A 22,995-nucleotide genomic window follows, 5' to 3' on the forward strand; every position below is an offset into this window, starting at 1 on the left:
TGGTTGTTGTTTACACTACAGTTCATATAAAAATGTTTAAATAAAACATATTTTGGTTAAGGCATTGAGTGGTAAAACAACTCATTGAATTGAAATAATTTGCTGACAGCTTTGTCCCCCCCAGTCAAAAATCCTATCGGCCCCCCTGGAAAACAGGTGGGACTACCTGACGAAGGGAGCAGGGAGCACGACTTTCACGTCAAAAGTGTAAGTTAACGGTATACATACAGTACATGCTAACAGTAGCTAACTCGGCTTCATTGACTTGTGTGTTAAGCAGCCAGCGGGCGAGCGAGGTAGCTGCTTTGTTGATTAATTTTAGTCTATGGTTTAACTTATAAAGGAACTAATCGGACGTACATCATACCTTAACTCTTTAAACTAACACCAACCCGTTCAGAGTTTATTAGCGTTACATCATTGGCAACAGACTTTAAAAAATGATGCCACATGTGTACAGATCAGACTGCTGCATTTCTTAGGAAACGTAATGTTACACTGTACGAATATACGGTTCATTCAGAAGTGCCAGAATGCTCCAATAATGCTGATGATGGTGTCATGCTTTGTGTACATAAAGATATAATCATACACTTTCTCTTTCTTCTGCTTTCAGAGTCCACTCACAGCCATGGACGTCTCAGCTATTAAGGACAACCGGGTCCCTGAGTGCTGGAAATCCTTGGAAACACTTTAATTGTATTGATACATTCAAAGTTTTCAAGTTATTGGATTTTGAATAAAGTGATTGAAACTGCTTGAAATTGTAATTGCATTGTGGGGCGGCTGTGGCTCAGTTGGTAGAGTGGGTTGCCCCCCAACCGAAGGGTTGGTGGTTCGATCCCTGACCGTCGAAGTATCCTTGAGCAAGATACTGAACCCCAAATTGCTCCCCTCTGCGTTCAATGGTGTGTGAATTGTGAAGGAAATTTGGTGTTTCCCGCATGGTGGGACATGAAGTAGGCGGCGACCTACTTGATATTTAAGACACAAGGCAACTGACTCTGTGAATTTAGCTTTGATAACACCATGATTGAGGGGAACATGTGGATCAGTGGGCTCTTTCCTGATGTGATGTATAGGACAGTAAGAAAGGACCACATTGAGACTTGCTGAAGAATCAATGCTGGGAAATACAACAGAATTGACACATTCGTGTGCAGTGTATGGAATACGAATGTGCAAATAAAACTTGCTGAACAGAGTATTGAGTGCTTTGTGTTTGGCCAGCTCACCCATTAACTTAGTGCAGTTGTCAAAATTTCCACGACAGAATGAATTCCCAATGGTGGTAGTTGGCACCGTTTAGGGTAGCCTCTGCCACCAGTATGAATGTGTGTGTGAAAGGGTGAATGAGCGCAGTCTATAGTGTAAAGCACTTTGAGTGGTCGCAGAGCGACTAGAAAAGCGCTATATAAGTGCAGGTCCATTACTTTCATGCTATATAGCTTGGTCAGTGACAAGCTAATCCTAATTCGTCCTTTATAGCAAAATAGTATCTGATTTGATTAGTTAAATTAATCAGTTTGTACACAAACACCTTGCTGCATGTTTTAAAAATCACATTTAAGTTGATTCCAGATATTTTTAAAAGTGCATTTTTAAGCTTCTGACAGAAGTCAAATTTGTCTACATTTAATCAGAAGCATGAAAATATACCTTGAAAATGCTTGGAAAGTGCTTCAATGTGCAGCATGATATATTTACAGTAGTTTCATAAAGTGGGGTTAAATATTTTACTATGCTTTAATTTCTTACAATTAGGCTTATTTAATTCTAAAAGTAAAACACTAACACTTTAAATTAAGTGTAATGAACATCTTGAGTAAAAAATACCTAGGAGAAGGGGAGCTGAGGCCTTGTCAATCTAAGTGAAATCCACCTCTGAGGTGGGATCAAAATGATCCTGAAGATTTGATATCAAGTTGATCCAGATATCTGCCTTAAGTTTTGAAATACCCAAATCCAGCCATTTATCTGGAATCAAGGGAGGATTAGATTACACAACCTCATCTGTTATGCTTGCCTTCATCAGTGTTTCTGAAAATGTACCAGTTATATTCATCTACATTCAGATACCTGAACCAATGTGTATTTGACCCTTTGCTAAGTCCTGCACATAGAATGCAGACTTGCCAATCTTTGGCCAGCTCTGACCAAGGTCCCATAGACTTTAATGCAATCTTTTTTTTTTCAGTTTGATTGTGTGAATTTCAAGCTTGTCATTGTTATAAGGTTTTTGCCCGCAGCATGTGCAATAGTGACACTCATTACCTGCAGAGGTTGGAAGGAGATTTAACATTTTTGGTGGTAATAAAAAAAACAAAAATTTAAAAAAGCATTGGCCTGGTTAACAGAGCGTATGTGGCGAGGATAGGGTGAAAAGAGAATGAAATTAAACCAAATAGGAAAAGGGACCGACAACGCCACCCTGGGAGTTTCACCCGGGTAATTAATTTGGTAGTACACAAAGCACACAGTTAAGTTTACTCATTAAGAGGCCTGAGACGTGGTTCTTGGAATTATAAGAAAATATACAATTTATTTTTGAATCGTTATTTTTAAAAGCTTTGGTCATTCGCACAAAACAAAATCAAACAAGGGAGTTGGAGCTGAGTGGATGGATAGGAGCTAGTGCAGAAGGGATCCAGACCCCGGTTAAAATGCACAGACATGAACAGAGTCTTTGGTACAGCTGCTCTGGGGCACGGTGTGAGCTAGTGTCGGGTGTCAGGGGGATGAGGTATTGGACACAGTTGTGTACTTGGGGTATCTTAAAGTTATCCCAGAGAGATACCCACAAAAATGAACCTGGTCTCACAGGAATCCGTGAAATAGCCACAGATTTGCTTAACTCAAACTCAACTTAACTCAAATTTACGTGAAACTGACCTAGATTTCGCTTTTTTCCTATTGGTTTGTGTCCAAGTCACGTGACTTTCAAGGTTCCGGCGGTCAGAACAAAAAACATGGCGGACAGTTCTCTCATTTTTAGTGAAAAAAAAATCAATATTTTGATTTAGTTTCTGAATAAAAATGGATTTTGATTACATTTCTAGCGAGAAATATGTTTTATTTTCTAAATATTCACTCAGTGAACGTACATAATCACTTTGTATGTTCAAATAAAAAGGCTTGGATAAGGATAAGAAGAAACAAAACCACGGCTGCTGAGCAGCTGACTTAAGAAAAAAAAAACTCAGGAGGCATGAAATAGCCCTTGAAGGTGAGACAGTAGCTGTATCCCAAAGTCAAGGAAGGATCCTCCAACGGCTGAATTTGAAGGATTCTACATCATTGACAGCTGAAGGACTGTCCCGATGTCCAGGATCCTCCAGAGGACAGAGTCCTTCTTTTGCCCAAATTCCAAGGATGCATGTGTGTGTTCTCCGTGCACCCTGAGTACACATAAAGCCTTGCACACACTGGTCTACCAGGAGATTTAAAAATGGCGAAACAGCGACGCCGGCGGCACAATATGAATTTAAATAGTATTTTCAGTTTACACTAATATTTGTTATCACATAACTTACAAAACTTGTGTTCAAAGTCAAGCAAAAACAGATGCATAAACAAATGCCAGAATATTTAGCTAAAAGATAATAAACATAATCTTGATACATTGCCAGTTAAGTAAATTGATGCCATCTCAGTCGTTAAAGTTATTAATTGTTCATTTATATATACGTCAGATGATGGACTATATGCAAAGTATACATAGCTATGCCATTCAGAAAGTTATACATTTGTTTATTGTGTTAACAGACCGACAGTCCGCTATAATCCTTTATTGTTATTTATAAATAACTGTTATTGTACTGTACTCTAAAATAAAATCAAAATAAATCACAGAACATATTTCCATGATGAATTATGCACCGCTGCTTTTATGAAACTAAGTAGCGGCCAAATTCAGCCAGGATCAGTGAAACATTCAGGTTTAATCCACTTTGTGGCTTTTACTTGCTAAATCGTGGAGATTCAACCTCAAAGCATCTTCTTCCATTTCTAATATGTCAGAGTGCTGATGCCAGAGACACATCTGAACTGGTTTAGAAATTGACGTCCAATTACACAGTGACGCACACCTACACACTCGAAAGGCTGTTCCATTTGCACGTTACACCAGTGATAGGAAGGACTCTGGCCCCTGGAGGACCCGACACAGAAGAAAGGATCCTACCAAGGAAGGATCCTTGACATTGGGATACAGCCAGTGAGTACTCCTCACAGTTGGGTCCTTAGATCTGTTTGAAGACATCTAAGCTGGAGATATACTTGTTTTTCACTTGTTACAATGTGTTCTACTAGAAGGCACACCAGAGAAAGCAGACTGTATAAAAAATACAGCATTTGCAGGATGTAAATAACAAAGATGGCAACACTCCAAGAGGTTGCTATATTGTTAATTCTGAGCACAGCAGAAAAACTGAAAGAGTAGTGACAACGGTGGGTACTTCTTCCATACAGCCTGTTCATGTGCAAATTGCGTCTTGGGGACATGAAGTGTTAATTGAACAACCCATACTCCAAGCAGAAGCTGGATATGTGAGGCAGCCATCATGCACATGTGCAGTGTGTTGCAGCAGCTCTTGTACTTCCATATCGCTGCTGGTGAAGGTTAATGGAAATGCTCAGCTGGCTTCAAATGCACTTTTTTGATGAGATGGAGGCTGAGGAATGGTAATAATTAATGTCCACAAACTGTCCTCATTAACAAACTGCATTTATTCAGGAGATGGAGTGCGGAGTTGTACGGTCTGATGCTATCAGCGTGTCTTCCTGTAGTAAACAATAGCTGCCACCAGTGCTACTGATGCTACTATCGCTACTGTCCTCCACTGACGACAACCAGTGATCACCCCCACCTAGAAATATCAGAACCAATTTAATATAATTTAAAATAATTATACAAATAACATGACTGACAGATCTTTTTGGGGTAATGTATTACTCACCCAGCCTCCCTGCTGTACAAGCCAGTAGTAGGGTTGCTCTCTGATGACTTGGCGAAAACCTTCGATGATTGCTCTGATGGTTTCTGGATGGTTCTTGATCAGTGCCTTTAAAACAAAATCCAAAAGATCAGTGTACTGGATATTTTTCATTTTGCTTATATGTATTTTATGATTTGTCAAATATGATTTCAGGTCATATATTGCTCAAAGTTGCGATGACCTATGTTGTTCTGTCTCATGACATTCATGTAATCTGGCCAGTCACAAATGTCCTTCGGGAGCAGATAGAGATGTGTAATGTCTTGTGACTGTCGCTTAGCCTGGGTATACCCATACTGCCTTGCGCGCTCGAATTTAATTTCGAACCTCCATCCAGTCTGGCAACCAGGGCCGTTTCTTAGCCCTGTTTTAGGGATCCAATCACAGAGCGGGGAGGGACGGCAAGACGATGACGCGTACTACTTGGCACTTGGAAGCTTGTAGTTTTCTTACGGATCCAACATGGCTGCTGCAGACGCGAAACTCTCTTTAGCTGTAGATGGTGTTTTAAATAGTTTAGAGCGAAAGTTGAAAGGCGAAAGGTCTCTCGGCGGCTCCACTGTCCCCCGGCTCGTAGCGAGATCACCGGTAGCGGGGCTATTAGTGCTGCTAGCGGCTTGCTCTACATACGTCATCTGGTATAACTGATCTGATTGGCTAAGAGCTACCTACAGACGCTTTTGATAGACATTCTAATCGCCCAATAAACGGCTCTGGAGGATCGTAAACCACACCTCCTCTACAGAGAAATGAATGGCTCGTTTCCAGACCTAATCTCATTGAGATTAGTCTGGTGTTAGCCAGGCTAACTGTCGCTATGGGTTGGGACATAATGATAAATGACATAATGCTTCAGATGTGTCCCCATACATGTGCTCCTCTTATGCGCTGTGTAATTTTGTAATTGTTATTAACCTTCCTGATTTCCACTGATAGTAACTCATTGCCCATCTCATACCTTGTGGTGTGCTTTGAGTCCTCCTTAAATTTAACAGAAAGACAAGTTCTTTGACTCTGTGCTTTATTCAACAGAACCACTCCAAAGTTAGTACCTACTGACACCAGATTTCTGTGTTTAATGTAAGAAAATGAAAGTGACACTGGGGCTGGGAAATGCATTGATCTAAGTTCAGTTATAATCCCTAACCTTGAACTTCCATCCCTTTCAGTATCCTGGTGGAAGACATGGCTACAAAGCCTCTGCAGCCAACCATCAAAGTGAGTACTTGTGTCCTCCAGCCCCCTTTAACTGCATCGGCTGCTAGATCTGAATATTTCAGCCTCTTATGTTCGTATGCTTCCCCAACTGCAGCCTCCCATGGCACAGTTAGCTTCACAATGTACAGGTACTTTTGTGAGGCTGACCACATGATCTGGTCCAGCCTGAGATTGATGGCAATTTCTGGTGGAAAGACAAGCTTTAGGTCAAGATCAACTTGCAACCAACATATAATGTTAGCAAGTGCATATTGGCTACATTAGCACATTTATTGTATAGCAGCTGCTTACAGTCTCAAGCCATGTACTGTAGCATCTCTGTCTGGACATTGTGTCTAGCAGAAAATTGAATTTCCACCTGAGCAGGTGCGCAAAGTTGTCATGCAGTTTAAAGCTTTGCTGTGTTCCCAAAAATGCTGTGGATATTGCAGAAGACATGATCACTATCCTAGTGAATAGCAGATATGTGTATTATGATCAAAGTAAGAAAAGAAAATGGGAGGTCGATGGGAGAAGGCCTTGAAATACGGGAGAAACGCAGGACAAACAGGAATGTTGGCAGGTATGGAAGCATGTCACAAATTGAGCAAACAAATGGATATCAGCATCTTAATAAAATAAATGATACCTGACATATGAGTTCGTAGGCCAGGTGGAAGAGACACGCCACTTGAGCCCAATTAATGCCATCAGCAAATACGGTTCTGGCCACCTTCATGAAGATATCCAGAGAGCAGTTGTCTGGAACCTGGTTGATCAGTCTGACAGGAAGAAACAGACAGATTCAAATACATTTTGATTTGATTTCTGTCAAACTTCTCTGAAATGTGTCTTGTGATGCAATACAAGTAAGCGGCAACCTCCAGGGATGAAAAAGAGCCACCGCAATTTGCCAAAATTGCAGTTCCAATTCCACTTGAGGCTGGCTCCAAAACACAGATGTAATGAGGATTGCACCCTTGCTCAAAAGTAATTTACAACATGTTTACAGCTATCCATCAACTGTTCAAGGTGAATTTTTCTATAACTTGCACATTTGTACTATAATAATGCAAAATCATTGGGCGAGAGGCGGTGTACACCCTGGACAGGTCGCCAGACTATCGCAGGAGACACTCTCATTCACATCTATGGGTCACCAATTAAACCTAAGTGCAGGAAGCCAGAGTACCCGGTGAGAACCCACGCTGACACGGGGAGAACATGCAAACTGTAAATGTAAGTAAATTGTTGGCACTGACATGTAAAATCCTTGGTGGACAGAGACAAAAGCAAAACATAAATAAAGGTTTAGTGAGGTGAACAATAAAACAATATTATAAACTCTAATAAATGAACAGTGGGGGCATGTGTGGGCTTTGGGGCTCTGCAGACTGTCAAGTGTGATGCACAGCTAAATATCTCTCCTTATTCCATGCTTTACTTTAAAACTGTGGTGTTTGAGTCAAAGAAAGTGATTAATATAAAAAAATTCATACCTCCGCTAAGTGTATTTCACTGGTGTGTCTGAGTAGCCATGATTTGCAGTTCAGTTTTGGTGCTGGATGCTGGTTATACTAACATTATTACCAACCTCTTCTTTATTTCCCTGGAATTAATGAGCATGAACCTACAGAAACAGTACCACTCTGCCGTTACAATACGTCACGTGAATTAACGTCCGTTTCTAATGACGGCGGCAGCAGATCACAGCTGGATCAGCTGTTAGTTGCTAGTTGCTTAGTGTTTTCTCTGTTTAACAAACAGCTGCACATGAATAACAACCTGCATTGTGTATTGAACTGTGTCCAGCTCAGGGGCACGGGAATGCCTTTATACTATTTATTTATTATTATTTAGAATATTTCTTCTGTACATATTAGGACGGCGTATTAGGGCCAAGTATGAAAAAAAAAAATGGACCCGGGAGAGGGGGGTAATATTGGTCCATGTCTCACTGGGTCCGTCCGGTACCACAAATGCAAACACACACCAACTTCAGAGATGAATAATGATTCCCTAAACCCAGCCACCATGGCACGTGTAAAGATGCATAACATGAGAATGCCCGTGAGGAATGAAGGCTGGGAAAAATAAACCTGCTGCTGTGAAAAAAGTTTAGACAAATATTACATACTGTAACTGTCAAAAAGGAGCAGAGTAGGATCGGAAAGACAGCGCTCTGTGTACCGTCAGGCTGAAGGGGAGCGTCAGTCGGAGAAGACATCCCGCAGGTAGAAAGGAATGAAATGTGGTGATGTAGTACCATCACCTCATGTTATGCATTTTTATGCATGCCATGGTGGCTGGGCCCCTCTCCCCTGGGTCCCTATTTATTTATTTTTTCATACATAGCCCTAATACGCCGTCGTAGTAGACGATCCTGGTGATAAATTAATTATTTAATATCCCATAACATGATTGTGTCCGCTGAACACCAGCCGATGTTTTATTAGGTTGGATGATTAAGGTAAAATGTAAATGATGTCACTCAGATCAAAGCTACACTCAGCAATGATCAGCCTCACGTGGGACTGATGAAGATGACAAACAATGTGAAAGTCTTTCCTGCTGACAGACAGACTCTCTACTTTTTTTTTTTTTTACTTTAATGATATCCATAATGAATCTGTATGGTGGAAAAAACAGATCACGAAAAGGAAAAAAGCTTCTAGAGCGATCTTTCTCTTAATTTATTATAAATGTAGAAATAGGTTTGTGGTGTTTTTCTTGTTCAGAGTCACAATAAAACAGATTTTAACTACATGGTGAATATAAATAAAATATAAAACTTGTGGTGACACACTTAAGTTTAATCTGTGATCTGTCTTCACTCCGGTTTGAAACTACAGCGATGTTGTGATGTATAACATCAGTCTGATCAGCTGCAGCGTCTAATCAATAACCGGTGTCCAGTCAGGGGGCGGGGCCACCGCTAAAAGACTACCGCATAGGATACTCTCATGTTTCCTCACTTGTGCCTCCTCAGATATGCCTCCTCTCTCTTCTATCCTCTATCATCCGAGCACAAATAAGAGCTTTGGGATGGTCGTAAAGATGGCGCCCGCGAAAGAACTTCCGGTTCAAGCGAGGATAGAGGATAGAGGAGGCAAAAATTAAGGGACTTGGAACGCACCCCAAGTCTCTTTTTTTGCATCCCTGCTTCTTAGTCCAAGGAAACGTAGCGAGGAGAGAGGAAGCGAAAATTAAGGGACATGAGACGCAGTCTGCCCTGATTCCTGATTGTGTCCACCTGTTCCCCATTACCCTCATATGTTTTAGGCTGCGTTCAGACTGCAGGCGAATCTGATTCAAATCAGATTCCTACTCAAATCAGATTTTTAGGGCTGACTGTCCACACTGTTTTTAGCAAGTGTCCAAATCGGATATGGCTCTGTTCAGACTGGGCCACATTATTGACTGATCTGACAGGTTGCTATAGTAACGGCGTCAGACGTCATATAATTGCGACAGCGACAAGAACAGCAACAACAAACATGAGGGAGGCATGTCACCTCCGTATATTGGCCTTATCACTGTCCAGTAGAGGTGCAGAACATCTCAGACGCACCAGGGGAGAAACCGGGTGGATAGACGCCCCCGTCGGGTCGCATGATATGGTCGGGCGCGGCTGCCGGTGGATACCTCGTCTCCGCGCTGCCGGCGCTACGCGTGCCGCGTAGAGTGACGTCACGGACAGTCAAAACCGATCTGAGTGTTTGGAGCGGTTCAGACTGAGACGCATCTGTCCAAATGCGATCTGAAACTACCTCCCGAAGGTGGTTTCGATCCGGTTTGCAAAAACCGGATTTCATGTGATTTGTGACTGTTCAGACTTCAAATTAGCCATCCAGTTCCAATCTGGATGGGCTAAAAATCGGATTTTGGCTGGCAGTCTGATAAGGCCTTATAGTCTGCGTCTCTCTTTGTCTTGTGTCAGAGTGTCTTGTTGGTGCCATGCACCCCAGCCATAATCCTAGTGTAGTTCTTGTCTTGCCTTTTGCTCTACGTTAGTCTTATTCTCTGCCTTGAAACAAATGATTTGTTGCTTGTACCTCTTCATAGTATAGCGTTGCTGATTTGTTAAGTTTCATAGCCCCTGTTAACCTCCTTTGGAGTGATTTTTGTTTCTAGGATAAATTTTCATAGTCTAGCTGTTTTTTTTTTAAAGTGTGCGTTATTTTGCTCTATTTACACCAGAGTAGTTTTTCCTCCTCTTGAGTGTTTTGAGTTTTCAGGTCATGACATTTTTCCTCCTCGTGGAGTGATTTTTGTTGTTGTTGTTGATTTAATTTTTCCTAGTTTTAGCCTTTTCTTCCTTCCCTTTTCAGACTGATTCTTTGTTTTTAGTGTCTTTCTTCCGCTTTGGTTTTTGCTTTTTTTCCCTCCTGTTCTTAAATATAACTTTCAAAGCCTGTTTTGTTTTCACTCTGTTGGAGGCTAAAGAAATAGTCTGCCTCACACCTCAGTTCTGAGGTGTGTTTCGTCAACGTGGATGAAGGAAAAGCCTGGCTTAATATATGTCTCGCTAATTTAAGTGAGAGATGCGTTCCATCAAAGTGGTTTGTGACTCCCCGCTCAGTAACCATGGTAACTTACACCACTGAACTAGCCTGCTCCGGGGCAGGCTAACTGTCGAGCTTACTTTAGCTGTGTGTCAAATAATTCCCGACGGGCGGAAACAAAATCCCAAAAGTCAGTTCCGCCACATTTCTTTTCGCGCGTGCGTCAATTTTGTCATGTCCGTGCGGAAAGTTTAGACATTTTTTTTTATGTAAGTCTGGTTTAGACCTTTTTTTCTACGGAGCCCCCCAGGGGACACGGGGGAGAAAAAAAGATGGGTGAAAAAAAAAAAAAAATTATGGGTGAAAAAAAAAAAAAGGACGGACTTTTGCGAGATCCTGAGATACTTTTGCGAGATCCCGAGATAGTTTTGCGAGATCCCGAGATAGTTTTGCGAGATCCCGAGATACTTTTGCGAGATCCCGAGATACTTTTGCGAGATCCTGAGATACTTTTGCGAGATCCCGAGATACTGACGAAAGAAGAGGAGCAATGGAGGAGCGATATTCGCCTATTTTCCGGCCTTCTAACTGGAATAGCGTCACGAAAACCGCACCAATTTCCCCCAGGATGGTTTTATTTTGTACAGAAAACTAAGACTGACATTTCACAGGCTTGATCAACTCCCCAAAATCAGCGAGTCTGGCGAAAGATTAAAGTAACCGGGCCGAATATACGTCCTAGTGCCCAACGGCAGCCAGAGTGCTTAGGGACCGTCGCAAAAGTGCAACGTCTTTCTTTTCTATTTTTAATAACTCACTGGAAATTCATCTAATAAACACCAAACGACTTCTGATGTGTTCATGAACTCACTGTGGACTTCCCACACCCTTTATTTTCAATACACACCTTTTCAATTCCTTTTATTCAGTGTGTACAATATTTAAGCCTTTTATTTAGTAATAGCTCTCTTGTTTTTATAGATATCAACACCAAACCACTTCTGATGTGTTCATGAATTCATTGTGGATTTCCCACAACCCTTTATTGTCATTAAAAACTCTTTCAATTTTTTTAAAAGGCATAAGTAATCAGTATATATAATTATTTCATATCTTAGGCTTTTATTTTGTAATAGCTCACTTGATTTTATAGATATCAACACTAAACCACTTCTGATGTGTTCATGAACTCATTGTGGATTTCCCACAACCCTTTATTTTCAATAAACCCCCTTTTTTAAAGGCACAAGTAATATGTGTGTATAGTTCTTTATATAAGGCCTTTCTTATTTGATAGCTGTTTGAATCAGTCACAACCCTTTAGTTTCAAGCAAAACCTTTACAAGTTGTTTAGATATAAGGAGCAATAAGCGTGTATATTCTATTCATACTTAAGGCTTTTATTTTTTAATAACTCACTTGTTTTTCTACATATCGACTTCAAAACACTTCTGATGTGTTCATGAACTCACTATGAAGCTTCCACAGCTTCTTGCTTTCCTTTAAAACCCTTACAAGATTCTTAGACATCATTCATTTCTTTACATTTCTCATTTTTTATTTTGACTTCACTGTTCTTTTTCTTCAAAATTGCTGCTGTTAATTCAGGTCAAGCATGCAAATTGTCATTCAAGCATGACACATACAACCTTTCAGGTAGTTTAGCATTAATTGCAAGCTGTTAAAGCAAAGTGAATAAACAAAAATATGATTACTACAGCCACAAGTATGCATCTGTACTTGACCATCAGCTCGTGATGCTTTCCAAAACAGAAAATCGAGAACAACTATAGCAAGCAATAGTGAGGAGTTAAAATACTAAGAGCAGTCTTTGTCTTTTGTTGAACATAGTCATATATAAATTGGGCTGCACAGTAATTAAATACGTAAATTACATTTTTATTCATTGTCTTACAGATGTCTTATGATTGGTGACACACTGGAAGGAATGGTATCTGAAATTTAAAGTGTTTGTTTTACGACAATAAAGGATGTTGGGAATCCACAATGAGTTCATGAACACATCAGAAGTGGTTTGGTTTTGATATCTATAAAAACAAGAGAGCTATTACAAAATAAAAGGCTTAAATATTGTACACACTGAATAAAAGGAATTGAAAAGGTGTGTATTGAAAATAAAGGGTGTGGGAAGTCCACAGTGAGTTCATGAACACATCAGAAGTCGTTTGGTGTTTATTAGATGAATTTCCAGTGAGTTATTAAAAATAGAAAAGAAAGACGTTGCACTTTTGCGACGGTCCCTAAGCACTCTGGCTGCCGTTGGGCACTAGGACGTATATTCGGCCCGGTTACTTTAATCTTTCGCCAGACTCGCTGATTTTGGGGAGTTGATCAAGCCTGTGAAATGTCAGTCTTAGTTTTCTGTACAAAATAAAACCATCCTGGGGGAAATTGGTGCGGTTTTCGTGACGCTATTCCAGTTAGAAGGCCGGAAAATAGGCGAATATCGCTCCTCCATTGCTCCTCTTCTTTCGTCAGTATCTCGGGATCTCGCAAAAGTATCTCAGGATCTCGCAAAAGTATCTCGGGATCTCGCAAAACTATCTCGGGATCTCGCAAAAGTATCTCGGGATCTCGCAAAAGTCCGTCCCTTTTTTTTTTTCACCCATCATTTTTTTTTTTCACCCATCATTTTTTTTCCCCCGTGTCCCCTGGGGGGCTCCGTATTTTTCTCACAATTTGACGAGGCATGAATTTATATACCTATTTCAGTCAATCTGTTGTTTAATTCATGCAACATTTGTTTTGGAGTGAACTCTTTATTTGAAAGCTAAACATGTATAATTTAAGAAAATGTGTGTAAAAGTTTTTAGTAGTCCTTTATTCATTCATTTTGTTCTAGCTTTTAAGACAAAAAAACAACAACACATTAAATGCATTCTAAACCAGGACCTTCTGCTGTGGTAAAATGTATACTTACATCACTATCTAGTTACTTTATCTCCAATTTAATTATTCCATTTTTAGCTTTTTGTCTCCATATCGAGTTTTTGGTTTTCAGTTCGCATAAGCATATGACGCTTGCAGATCGCGCCGACATCCCTTAAAAGAAAACGTGTCAAAGAGTAGGCATAGCTGATTATGTTGCCAATTATTATTTAATTTCTCAATTTCATCGTTGCCATGTTTGTACATGGTGCAAAGCCTACCGTTGCAGTTCAGCATTCCTGTTCAGCTTATCTGTAATCTCGATCAGCTGTTCCACCACTTCTTTGATTTTTGGATCCTCTAATTCACTTGGACTTCCTCCCAGAAGCTCAGAGGACACATGTAGACCAGGTTTCTCTCTCTTTATACGTTCGATCACATACCTACAGAAAAGAATGCTTCACCATGAGAATGCCACACACTTAAAGAATTGCATACAATGAAGACTAACTAACTAATAGAAAACTACTTGATTCATGTCATTCTGATTGTTGAAGTCTCATATTCGCTTCAGAATGCCTTTACACTGAATGAGGACTGAGGATTTTGACAGAAGGAAGTACTACAGCAACCAATGAGTCTTTTCAATGCTTACATAGGTTTGTTTGTATCGCTGGACTTGGAGAAATATGAACCTTTAAAACTGGGATAAGCAGTTTATTTTGGCATCACTGGGAAAAAAATCCCCAGTCGGCATATTAAAGTTAATAAAACATGCGATTGATAATTTTTATTTTGTTTATCAGACGCTGACACAGTAAAAGCATAAAATACATGTCAGCATCAGCAAAGCATTTAAGAGATGGAGAGAAAATGTTTCTAATGGGTCAGCTTTCTTACCGTGTATATGGACACAGCAGCCACTCCGGGTCCGATAAACACAGTGATATATATTGATTTTAATGTTGATACGTCTACAACTGTCTGATATTGTTGGAATTTAGGTTCCCGCTTCAACACAAATGCTGCAGCCACTCCTACTGCTGCCATCTGAATGAGGAAATGTAAATGTGGCAAACAAGCCAGTATTCATGCCAGGCTATTACACAATGTTGTTCCTCTGTGTATTGCGCTGTAGATAGAGTGCTGACAATAAAGTCTCTCCTATCTAATAGTTTTGCCCTAAATTAGCCTCAGCCATGGGCCTTTGGCTACAGTTAGCAGAAGGTTAAAGAAGAATCAGGCTTTAACCTAAGAGATTTCCACGCACATCTGGTATTTGTAGAACAGCGCTCTCACTGAAATGACCCATGATTGGCCAAATTACCTGTAACAGGCTAGTTTTCCAGAAGCCTGACAAGTTTTCTGCCAGACCACTTAAATTATAAAATGTTGAAGGATCATTAGAGATTATTGCACAATGACACCCTAAATAAACTACCTACCCAAGCTTCGAGACACTAGAGTACTTTCTGATTAGAGTTGTAGTCTGAGAGACAGGAGGGGTATGAGTGGCACAACTGTTTTGCACTTGAAACAGCATCACTTTGAAAAATGTTGCAAAAAAAAAGCACAGATAACCAGTGAACTAAAACTAGTTAGAGTTGAAATGTCTACTAAACTGAAATATTACGTAATGTATTCAATTTGTAGTAAACTGCTTCAACATGGAATCATCATTCTTTTAGGTCCTCCAAAAACTAAAATATTTTGTCTACGAATGTTAAACCCACAGCTAGAAACAATGACCCCAAACATATATTTTATCAAAAGAGGAGCATTTCAAAAAATTAGGTCTAGATTATTGAAATTGATTGTATTCAGTGTTTATATCTGTTAACTCTGTTTTAAAAGTGATGTATAAAATACATTATCATTATCATATATTGAAACATTATCATATATGAAACCTACCTTCTTAAACACAATGTTGCTGTCTTCAGGATGGGATCATCAATGACACCTTTAACAATGAAAATATGAATTAATAGCTACAATAATTGTAATCATCGGCTATGACTGTTGTTGAATGTTAGACGTCATATTCCTTTCATATTAAAAATTCTTGGTATAACTGCATTCTGTGCCATGCTTTCAAGCAGTCATCTTCCAGGCTGGAGAAATATTATTGCTATGTGCAGCTGATCCGCTGGTTTCGTTAGTTTGAAACTAGTTAGTTTGGGATATAAAACCAACTGTGAGACAAATGCACAAGCACTGCCTACAAAATGCAACACTAAACAGATACAAAAATATTCAATTACTTCACTAATGTCACATACATAATGTCATACATCAATGGTCTTCCACCGGTTAAAGATTTCGTTTTGCACACACTTTTGTCTTATACATTTAAGGGAAGTGAATCTCACCAACCAGCAGCTTTTAAGCTGTTCCCTTTCACTTTTTGTTATGCAAACCAAGATGAACTGGCTGCACTCCCTGAGCCTGAGCTACATCAGAATGGATTTGTTTTGATGTGGAAATAAAAAAAGTCTTTAGAAAAACAATTCTAGCTGTCATTATAGCATATACATATTTATTTATGTTGTTTTGAAAATCTAGTGTCAACATCAGTTTCCTACACAGAATCATTGGGGTCCCTAACCTTCCTGCAAATTGTACTTCAAGCACCACAAATAACAACTGGTTGTGGCGAAGGACAGATGTTCAGGTTCAGGTGAGGACAAGATTGATGTGGAAACAGATTTGGTCACAATACTGGATATTCATACAAAGTTTGACTTCACATACCTTCCTCACCCACAGCACCCAGAGGCTCCTGGTGTTCTTTCTGTCTCTCCTCTTCTTGTCTGCCAGCCATAATTTCTAACCTTCTGTCTGCATGGAGCGAGCTGCTTGATAGTTTGGCAAAATAAAAAGGTCACTAGCCTGGATGTGTGCCTCCGTGAAAAGTTTTTGCTTTCCACAGAAGTACGAGGAAGTGAAACAGATTTACAATTACATAGTTTGACACGCCTGTTTTAGGCGACTATTTATACATTTATGTCCTATTTAATTATATTTAATTTATTTGTTTAATAAGAATAATTATACTTATCAGCTCTATCAACTTTCATTTAGTTAATCACACATTAACTCATCAATTATTTATTACTTATTTATGTATACATTTATTTATACATTTTAACTGGGTCTGCTTACTATTCTTTTTACTATGAAACAGCGCCCCCAAAATCCCGCTTGTGGCCGTAAATATATTACATCTCTATATTTGTATTTAGGCTTGAGCTTACTAACATTATTGTGATGTAACTTTTTCCTGTCGAAGTGGTTTTACTGGCCGGTCTGCTCATCTATTGGTTGTTGATTGTGTTCTGTCACTGCGACTTGCGACAATATCATACGTGTTTGATATGATCGCAAACCAAAGACTAGGAAAAGACTGATATGAAACAGCGCACATTACTACCTTACACTTAACGATCGAGATGACGGGAGCGCGCTGTGACTCCAGTAAGACTCCTAGATTTACTAAAGACTTTCAGTTTTTAGTCTGGGACTGGGAAAATCGTTTGGTGTAAGCCCAGCATAAACCCAGCATAACCCAGCTGGCAGAATAAAAGTTGGCATTGTCCTTTTCTGCAAGCCACAGATGACGTGAAATACACTTTTGAAGTTTGTTGAAAATGAATGATCTCTGTTTTAGACACTCAAAAACACTTGGGTTGAAGTTAGGTAAAGATAAACGGATCAAACTTCAAAAAAAGAAACAAGAAGGGACACAAAAGTAGCCTGCTACAAAACGGTAGGAAAACTCTGGTCTCCTGCTTTAAAGTCTTGGGTTTGGTGTCTTCCAGCTCCCCCTTCCACCAATCAGAGGTCAGACCTACACAGCTAAAAATATCATTGCACTGCATCACTGGACATAACATTTTTTGCATTTTAATGTCTCTTTGTTTTTTGGATGCATACAGTGGCTTCATTTTTTGCTGGCAGAAACGCTGCAGATCATCATCACTTTGGTTTGCAAAAACTCTACAAAAATGTACACCCACAGGCTTTATCCTGGACATTTCTGGAGTGTCTAGGTGTGAAATTCCATAGTTTTCGTTATGTCTGTAATCAGAATGAACTTTATTATGCACACAAGTAGGTAGAGATGTGTGCAGGTCAGAGCACAAAGCACATTTTAAATTGTTAAAATAATTAGTGTTACAGCGTAATTGACACTGTGTGATTGATTTAACTCTTCATCAGAGTGATGACTGTTTTGGTGTACAGTGCTCTGCCACACTTCCTGAGGGGGCAAATTGAAAAAGGTGTTGTCCACGGTGTAATTGGTCTGCAGTTATGCTTCCTGACTCTGTAGGTGTTTAAGTCCTGAATTGAGGGAGTTAGTATTAACAATAATACTTACTTACAATAATTTAATTAAGTTTCTAAATAATTTTAAACCTTCAAATATGGGAAGTACTGACCTGCTCAGATCTGGATTTATAAAATAAAACATATGTTTGCAGAGGGGTTCAGGTTCACTTTAACTGTACTGCCTTTCCTGCAGGACTGACCATGATGTTTCTTGATATGTGAGGTTGTGTATTATTTTTTCCCTAAACCACAAAAACACCCTCCATCCTGTCCCAACACAAAGTAATAATAATATATTATTAGAATTTAAAAATAAAATGTGAATTCTGCTTATGTAACAAGAAAGATTTTTTAATCTGAAGATCAGAATCATTTAGCTACCTACCTTGGAACGGCATAGACCATAATTCCAGCATTTGGGTGCACATAACACAAGGCTGATTTAACTAAGGTGCCTTTTACACAACACTGCAGTCTACTATACTTCAAGCCACCACATGATGGCGACGATGGCCTACATATACAGTGGCTTGCAATAGTATTCATACACCTAGGATGTTTTGTTGCTTTTACACATGAAATCAAGGTCAATATAATTTGACCTTTTTAAAAAGAATTTGCAAAAAAAAACAACTGTTAATATGAAAGTGAAAACAGGTTTTTACAAAATAATGCCAATTAATTAAAAATAAATAAGGTAAAATAAATTATAACAACAAAGTTCCAGCTAGTTGATGTCTGTCATCACTGGTTCATCACTATTCCTGCTACAACTGCAACATGAAGACAGAAGAACATTTCAGGCAACTCAGAGAAAAGATCAATGAACAGTAGAAGTCAGGAGATGTCTACAAAGAAATTTAAACTCACTGGACATCCCACAGAGTTCAGTTAAACCATCATTAAGAAATGGAAGCAGTATGGCACTTGTTTAAATCTGCTTAGAGCTGGCCGTCCTCACAATCTGAGTGACCTGACAAGAAGAAGACTGGCCCTGCAGCCTTCCAGGGCCTGCTGCTGAGGAGCATCCCCAGAGCATGATGCTGCCACCACCATGTTTCACGCTGGAGATGGTGCGTTTGTGGTGATGTGCAGTGTTTGGTGTTCGCCAAACATATAGTCTAGTCCGAAAAGGTCAGTTTTTGTCTCATCAGACAGTAGAACCTTCTTCCCATTGACCCTGGAGTCTCCCACATGCATTTGGGCAAATTCCAGGTAAGATTTCATGAGCTTTTTTTCTCTCCCATACAGCTCAGACTGGTGAAGAACCAGGGCAACAGTTGTATGTGTGTTCTTGCCCGGTTACTCAGATTGTGAGGATGGCCATACTGCTTCCATTTTTTAATGATGGTTTAACTGAACTCTGTGGGATGTCCAGTGAGTTGGACATTTCTTTGTAGCCATCTCTTGACTTATACTTTTCAATGATCTTTTCTCTGAGTTGCAAGGAGTGTTCCTTTTTCTTCATGTTGCAAGTGTAGCAGGAATAGTGATGAACCAGAGACTGGACCTCCTAGACACATGTTTTTTATACTATAATCACTTGACACACATCAACTGTACTCAAGTGATCTCCATTTCACTAACTGTGACACTGCTGCATCAACTAGCTGGAACTCTGTTGAATTACCTCAGTTACTTTAAAGGGGATGAATACTTATGCAATCATTTATTTTACCTTATATATTTCGAATTAATTGATACTATTTTGTAAAAATCTTTTTTCACTTTGATACTAAAGAGGGTTTTTTTCGCAAATTCTTTTTAAAAAGGCCAAGTTATATCGACCATGATTTCATGGGTAAAATCAGCAAAAGGGTGAAACATCCAAGGGGCATGAATACTTTTGCAAGCCACTGTATATTACTCTCCTTGTGTGGTGGTGTTTTAATGATCCCTCTCCCCTCACCACACCCATCCTCCTCCACCACCTGCACCACGCAACTAAAACCTGCCAGTCAGGTTTCCGTTCAGCCACGTCCCAGTGAATGAAGTGAATAAAGAATTGTGTGGTGGTGACAGGCACTGACACACTGATACCATAACAAGCTGTTAAAGTCACAATGTCTCCTGCACTTATATGTATAGGTGAAACATCAGTCATTATCATGTAAACATGAGACTTATGAGACTAGCACCAGTACTGCAAACAAACAAGCCCCCATTTCTTTCTGCCTGTTTTAGGAGTGAAGCTAAATAAGTCCTGACATGCTGTGTTTAAAATGAATGACTGAAAGCAGGTGGAAACCATAGACTGTATATGAATAATGGACATAGTCACCGTGACATCACCCATTGGTTTGTGGCCCGTTGGAAGCATCGAGTTTAGCGTTACACTCATTGCTATCTTGTGTCACTATCTTGTTTCCGATACGCGGAGCAGACCATATTTGGACTGTGGAGGAGCGAGAGGGATCTGACGACACTGACTACGCCTCTCTACACCTCAACCTGACTGAGAGAAGCCGCTGCTAATTCATGTTAGCATTAACTAGAGCATTCACTGGGATGTCAGTTTTGGCTAGCAAAAAACAAAAACAAAATGTACGTTACTTACCTCAGAAAAATGAACAGTGACTGTTAGTTCAACCAAACGCTGAAGAAGACATTTTTAATGAACAAAACGTTCAAAAACACTGTCATTAAGTGTAAATACAGTGTGAAAGGGTCAAAGTTATGAGACCAAACCGATAAACGCCCTTTTTTATACCTATATTACGTTATATATAACTTTATTGACACGTTGCCGTGGATACACATTGCTCTGCTTCTCTCCTGATGACGGCTCGCCTTGTTAGTGACCTGTCAATCAAAGGTAGCCACGCCCCAAATCATATGATTCGTTATCTTCTATTTTCTTCTAAATGGGGCAATTATTAGAAATATTAACATCAAATTGTCTTGAAGAATATTTTTTACTAGCGATTGAGACCATAGTGTTGTCCTAAAAAAAAAAAAAATTCTGAGGTAATAAATCAAGTGAGAAGTTTTCTCATTTTACACTGAAATGAATGGACAGATTTTTTAACAACTGTAAAATTGAACATAACCCTTTGTGTAGGCCTATGAGTTGTATAAACTAAGTACATGTTAAGAGGGGGGTTGGGGGTGGATGGGTCTTTTGGGCTTTTAATGTAATTTAACTTTTGTACGTAACTTCTGTGGCTCACGTCTCTGTTTAAACTGTCTTTTATAACGCCTTACCAGAAAGTTCTTTGCCCTAAACCTAGGTCAGTGGTTTTGTAGCCTAAATGCACAGAAACTGCAGCCTTTTTTACAACTGCAAACCATATGTATAATGACGTGTATGCTGTTTTTAGAAGGCTCTGCGGTACCGTGAGCAGCAAAACAATCATTTGACAAACCCTCATATGTGTCGTTATGTTTTATGTAGGTGTATTTGGTGTCAAATAAGCTTCCTCACAATCACAGTGTGAGTTAAAGTGTTTCAATTACATATAACAGGTAACTTACACAGGCCATTACACTGGTGAAGAATTATTTATCTAATCATTTATTTTTACTGTCATTGAACCATTATAAGTATTGGAGGTATTAATTACCTATTCAATTATTTTACTACTTGTTTTTTGCCCATTCACACCCCTCTGTACATATTCCATTCTATGTGTTTGTTAGTGTCTTTTATGTATGACATCATCTGTGTGGATGTACATGGACATAGGTGTGTGTGCGTGCATTGTATATATATTTTATGATGATGATAATGATTTATTTTAGGGAATTATTTATACACATAGATATGTATGCAACATTTTTCAAGTTCAGTTACAAGTCAAGTCAAATTTTATTTCTCTAGCGCAGGCGGAGAGTGACTCGAGGAGGAAGAGGCAAGCGCACACACACACCCACCCACCAAGGCACACCCACAGACACAGACAGAAACACATGAGGGAAAAGGGACTGAGGGAAAACAGGAGTGAGATTACCGGACAGACTGGGATCCTAAGACATCATGTGTCATCTTACCATAAGAATTGCTGCGCAAAACTTTAAGTAAGACACATATTCCAACACCATATATTCAATGTATTTTTCATGTGTGTTAGTTCTACATTCCCTCTGGATGGGCATTTCATAATGTAAGCTAATGGGCCCCATATTGGCCCTTCTGTGTACCACTGTCAGGTCTTGACATGCTTGCACTGCTGACAACAACTCCTGTAAACCCTGAGTGAGGATTGATTGCACCCTCTTCACACACCCACACACACAAACAGGGCTATGCACACATACATGATTAAACAAGTCTGTGTTTTATTTGCTGTCAGTAACTTTGCCTTTAGGGTGTGATTTAGAGGTTGCATGTAGGGAAAAAAATAAACAGACCATTATATCCGGGCATCCTTGTTTTGTTTTTAGTTTAAAAAAAGAGTTGTATGCCAATACTATAGACTGCCACTGTCTTTCTATTAAGACTGTGAGAAAATCTAATCTCACTGTCGGGCTGTGGAGGGGTCCAAACTAACAGCCTGTTTTAATTTTCAGCCTTGTCATGACAGGAAGTGTGTGTGTGTGTGTGTGTGTGTGTGTGTGTGTGTGTGTGTGTGTGCGCGTGTGCGTGTGTGTGCATGTGCGTGTGCGTGTGTCAAATAGACAGAGAGCTAGAGAGTGTGTGTTTGGAGGCGTGGGGGGACAACAGGAAGCGGAGAGGATGGTGCATGGGAAACAGTTAATGGAGTTATTTTTGCTGGGGACACTGGTGTGAGGAGGGCTGCTTGACCGAGGTCCTGTTCACACTGATGCTAAATATGGCAACCAGGACTAATATTAGTGTTACCAGTCATCCGTCACTGATGTTTATAGTTCGGTTAGAGATCAAGATAAATGGAAGAAAAAGACATGTAGTAAAAAAAAAAACATAGTAAAATAAGATATTAAATTGGTAGAAGTGATTTAAAAAGTGATGTAACAAATGTGATTTTTCTTACAGAGGTCACTAACACATGTTTCTATGGCTGACTTTCATATAGCAATATGATTGAATCAAGTTACAGGAACTGGCATCTATTAGATAAAATGCAGAAGAACTTTCCTCTTTTGTGCTTCAGTCC

The 22,995-nt window shown here is 39.6% G+C and overlaps 1 protein-coding gene across 1 annotated transcript; it reads right to left on the bottom strand.

Moving 5' to 3' along the window:
• Window positions 1-4,692: 4,692 nt before the first annotated feature.
• Window positions 4,693-20,634, bottom strand: LOC131981654 (apoptosis regulator BAX-like). Its single transcript, XM_059346047.1, has 7 exons — window positions 20,478-20,634; window positions 16,343-16,446; window positions 15,503-15,551; window positions 13,870-14,031; window positions 6,844-6,976; window positions 4,959-5,063; window positions 4,693-4,868 (listed from the first exon to the last, which is right to left on the bottom strand). Exons 2-7 carry the CDS (start codon window positions 16,410-16,412, stop codon window positions 4,770-4,772), a joined length of 618 nt encoding a protein of 205 aa, XP_059202030.1. The 5' UTR covers window positions 16,413-16,446; window positions 20,478-20,634; the 3' UTR covers window positions 4,693-4,769.
• Window positions 20,635-22,995: the final 2,361 nt, after the last annotated feature.

This window comes from Centropristis striata, chromosome 2, assembly GCF_030273125.1.
Source record: "Centropristis striata isolate RG_2023a ecotype Rhode Island chromosome 2, C.striata_1.0, whole genome shotgun sequence".
Lineage (NCBI taxonomy): Eukaryota > Metazoa > Chordata > Actinopteri > Perciformes > Serranidae > Centropristis > Centropristis striata.